Source organism: Oculina patagonica, chromosome 14 (assembly GCF_052425735.1).
Source record: "Oculina patagonica isolate OP01 chromosome 14, crgOcupat, whole genome shotgun sequence".
Classification (NCBI taxonomy): domain Eukaryota; kingdom Metazoa; phylum Cnidaria; class Anthozoa; order Scleractinia; family Oculinidae; genus Oculina; species Oculina patagonica.
The window spans coordinates 18,149,902-18,152,992 of NC_135771.1; the positions used below are offsets into that span (position 1 = coordinate 18,149,902).

At 38.3% G+C, this 3,091-nt stretch overlaps 1 protein-coding gene across 1 annotated transcript; it reads left to right on the plus strand.

Annotated features, from left to right (window-relative positions):
* Positions 1-1,700: 1,700 nt before the first annotated feature.
* LOC144639011 (uncharacterized) lies at positions 1,701-2,840 on the plus strand. Its single transcript, XM_078498277.1, has one exon. It carries the CDS (start codon positions 1,701-1,703, stop codon positions 2,838-2,840), a length of 1,140 nt encoding a protein of 379 aa, XP_078354403.1.
* The last annotated feature ends 251 nt before the right edge of the window (positions 2,841-3,091 follow it).

Genomic DNA, 3,091 nt, shown 5'->3' on the forward strand with positions numbered 1-3,091 from the left:
AACCGTAATGAAAATAAAAAAGCCAAAACTTTAACCGTTAACCGTAAAAGCCACCACTCCATTGAGACCCGGCCACGAAAAGGCCCATTGAAATCGCGATTTTTTGGCAGATGTCTTCAGAGAAAGAAATTGGGATTCCTTTCCTTTTTCTTCCGGACCCAATTATGATTTTACAAACATTTTCATTGATTTTCAACATTTATATCAAAAACCAACTTGAGGACCTCAGTACATAAAATTTCCGCGACATCAAACGTTCATAAAAGCCTGTCGCAAAAAAATGCATATCAAGTAGGGTAAATTGACTTAATTAGTATACCAGGTTAATCCATATACTGAGTTTTTTCTTCATTGCTTTTCGACCTTTTCTCATTTAATGGCTTTTGTAAATCATTCGCACAAGAAAGAATTTAGGATTCCTTTTCTTTTTCTTACCGACTCAATTATGATTTTAAAAGTTTTTCGTCGATTTTCAACTAAATTTTTATCAAAACCGACTTGATCAGACCTCATCACAAAAAATTTCCGCGACATTAAACGTTCATGTTTTCGCCTCTTAAATGAGCCTGTCGCGAAAAAAAATCAAGTCAAGTAGGGTAAATTGAAATAATATAAGGGGGGTGGGGGGGGGGGGCCCCCCCCCCCGTATACCAGGTAAATCCATATACTGTGTTTTCTTCATTGCTTTTCAACCTTTTCCTATTAGCATTCAATGGCTTTTGTAAATCATTCGCACACCCTGCAAAGCGAAACATGGCGTCGTAAGCCAAGTCAAACGAAATTCGATGAATGTCTTCAATCTAACAGATATCGTTGACGGTCTGTTTGAGTATGCTTTTTTGTCTGTTTTTTCTGGAAGAATGGTTTTGTGTTTTGTGTTAATCTTGTTAATTTTTGCAATCTGATCTTTCGTCTTTCTCCTTCGATTGTTTTTCAGAACCAAAACTAAATAGAATGAAAATAACTTGTTCGCGCAGAAAATACGTCAGCTGTTAGCAGCAGTTTAAAAATAAAGACTAATTCAGTAAGGCAGAAGGAAAACAGTTTTCACTCCCACACGGCTCTTTCCCACCCAAAATAATAGAAACTAATTTTTTGGATAAAAGAGCATTTTACACAGTTCAACTTGAGGGATTTCCTCGATAGTGTTCATTTGTTAGCAAGGCAGAAGGAAAACAGTTTTAACTCTCACAAACACGGCTCTTTCCCACCAACAATAATAGAAGCTAATCTATTGGGCAAGAGAACATTTTACGCAGTTCAACTTTAAGGATTTACTTGACTGTATTCATTTGTTGTTAAGGCAGAAGGAAAACAGTTTTTTTTCTCCCACAAACACTTTAAACCTGCGATCATCCACCCACACACTTTGCGAAAGTTTTCGTTAATTGGCCATTTTGGATTCAACTCAGCCATTCGTTGTTGAGCCTATTAAAACTCAAATAAAGGGAGGATTGCATCTTTTGAAATAAAGTCGCCTTACTTTCCGGCTCAAATAACAAACTGTTGGACTGACTGAATAAACTAAAAAGACAAAACAGAAATTTGAACACAAAAAAATATACATATATTAAAAAAAACACTTATAAAAGATTTCTCAACAAGCATGAGACGCACATTATAAAATGTATCTTCAGATGTGAGATAGAAAGGTTCACTGAATTCAACATTTTAGCGAAAACAACTGAGAAGCAGAAGCGATGAACGAAAGCCAGCCAAGCCACGACGCGATACCGCCAGAATGCGGAGTTTACATTTTACTGGGAGGAAAATTACCATCTTCTGCCACTGAAGCTAAAGCCGTTCTTATCTTCCTCGCCGTGATCAACATTGTCACATTTCCTTTCACCGCTGCCCTGAACGCGTTGGTGATAGCGGCCGTGAAAACGAAATTCCGACTCAGAGCCAACAAGTCTAACATACTACTCGCGTGCTTGGCCACGACCGATTTGATGGTGGGTGTAATTGCTCAACCCCTGTTTGCAGCGTCAATGATAACCATCGTTCTTGGCGAGACAACGACTGAATCTTGTGCATTGCAAAGCCTTACATCAATTTTCACGATTGTTCTGTGTGGCAATTCTCTTATCCACCTGGCTTTAATAAGCGGGGAAAAATATATTGCCATAAAGCACATTTTCGCGTACAATGTAGGACTTGTAACCGAAACTCGTTTAATAATTAGTTCTGCTCTAGCGTGGTTATTTTCCCTTATTTTGCAAATTCCTCTGTCAGTGTTTATTGGCAAAACGTTTTTATTTGTTGTCATCAAAAACACATTTATTGGCCTGTCTCTTGCCATAATCATTTTCTGCCAAATAACAGTCTATCGCGAGGTTCGCCGACACGAAATTGAACTTTCAACTCAGCAAGTTACAGAAGAGGCAAGGCAGAAATATTTGAAAGATAAAAAGGCCTTTAATCTGACAGCTCTCGTCGTTTCAATTTTATTCCTTTGTTATATACCTATTTGCGTTTTAAGAGTTGTTTTAATTTACTATTGGAGGCACATACCTTTAAAAACAGTGTATACATGTCTTTTTTCGGCCACAAGTGTTGCAATTTTGAACTCGTTGCTAAATCCACTTATCTACTCGGTCAGAATGAGACAGTTTCGCGTAGCGTTTATTGAGTTAACTTGTAGAACTGCAAACGTTGCTGAGGCCGAAGAAATTGAAATGCGAGTGTTTGGATCGCCCAACGCTGTGGTCAGATTTGAGGCAGAACAAGAACGAGAAGAAGATCAACAAACCGCGGAGCAGGCAAATGTGAACAACATTAACAACAATAACAATAAGAATTTGCCTCAGCACGAAAATCATATTGAACAGCTCAACTGAAACATTGAATTCAATTTATTAATATCATGTACAGCAGTTTATCGTTGTCGTTATTAAAATAACTCTGCTTTTGCGCACTCAAATATTATTTTATTTATGGTATAGTTAGTAGGGAAACGCAGTGGCCTAATATGATGGTTAGTGCGCTTGACCCCGGATCAAGAGGTCTGGGTTCGAGCCCTTTTCAGGGAACTGCGTTGCGTTCTTGGGCCAGACACTCAACTCTCATAGTGCCTCTTTTCGCCTTACTG

Coding starts and splice junctions, on each gene's coding strand:
- LOC144639011 (XM_078498277.1), top strand. CDS start 1,701: ATGAACGAAAGCCAGCCAAGCCACGACGCGATACCGCCAGAATGCGGA.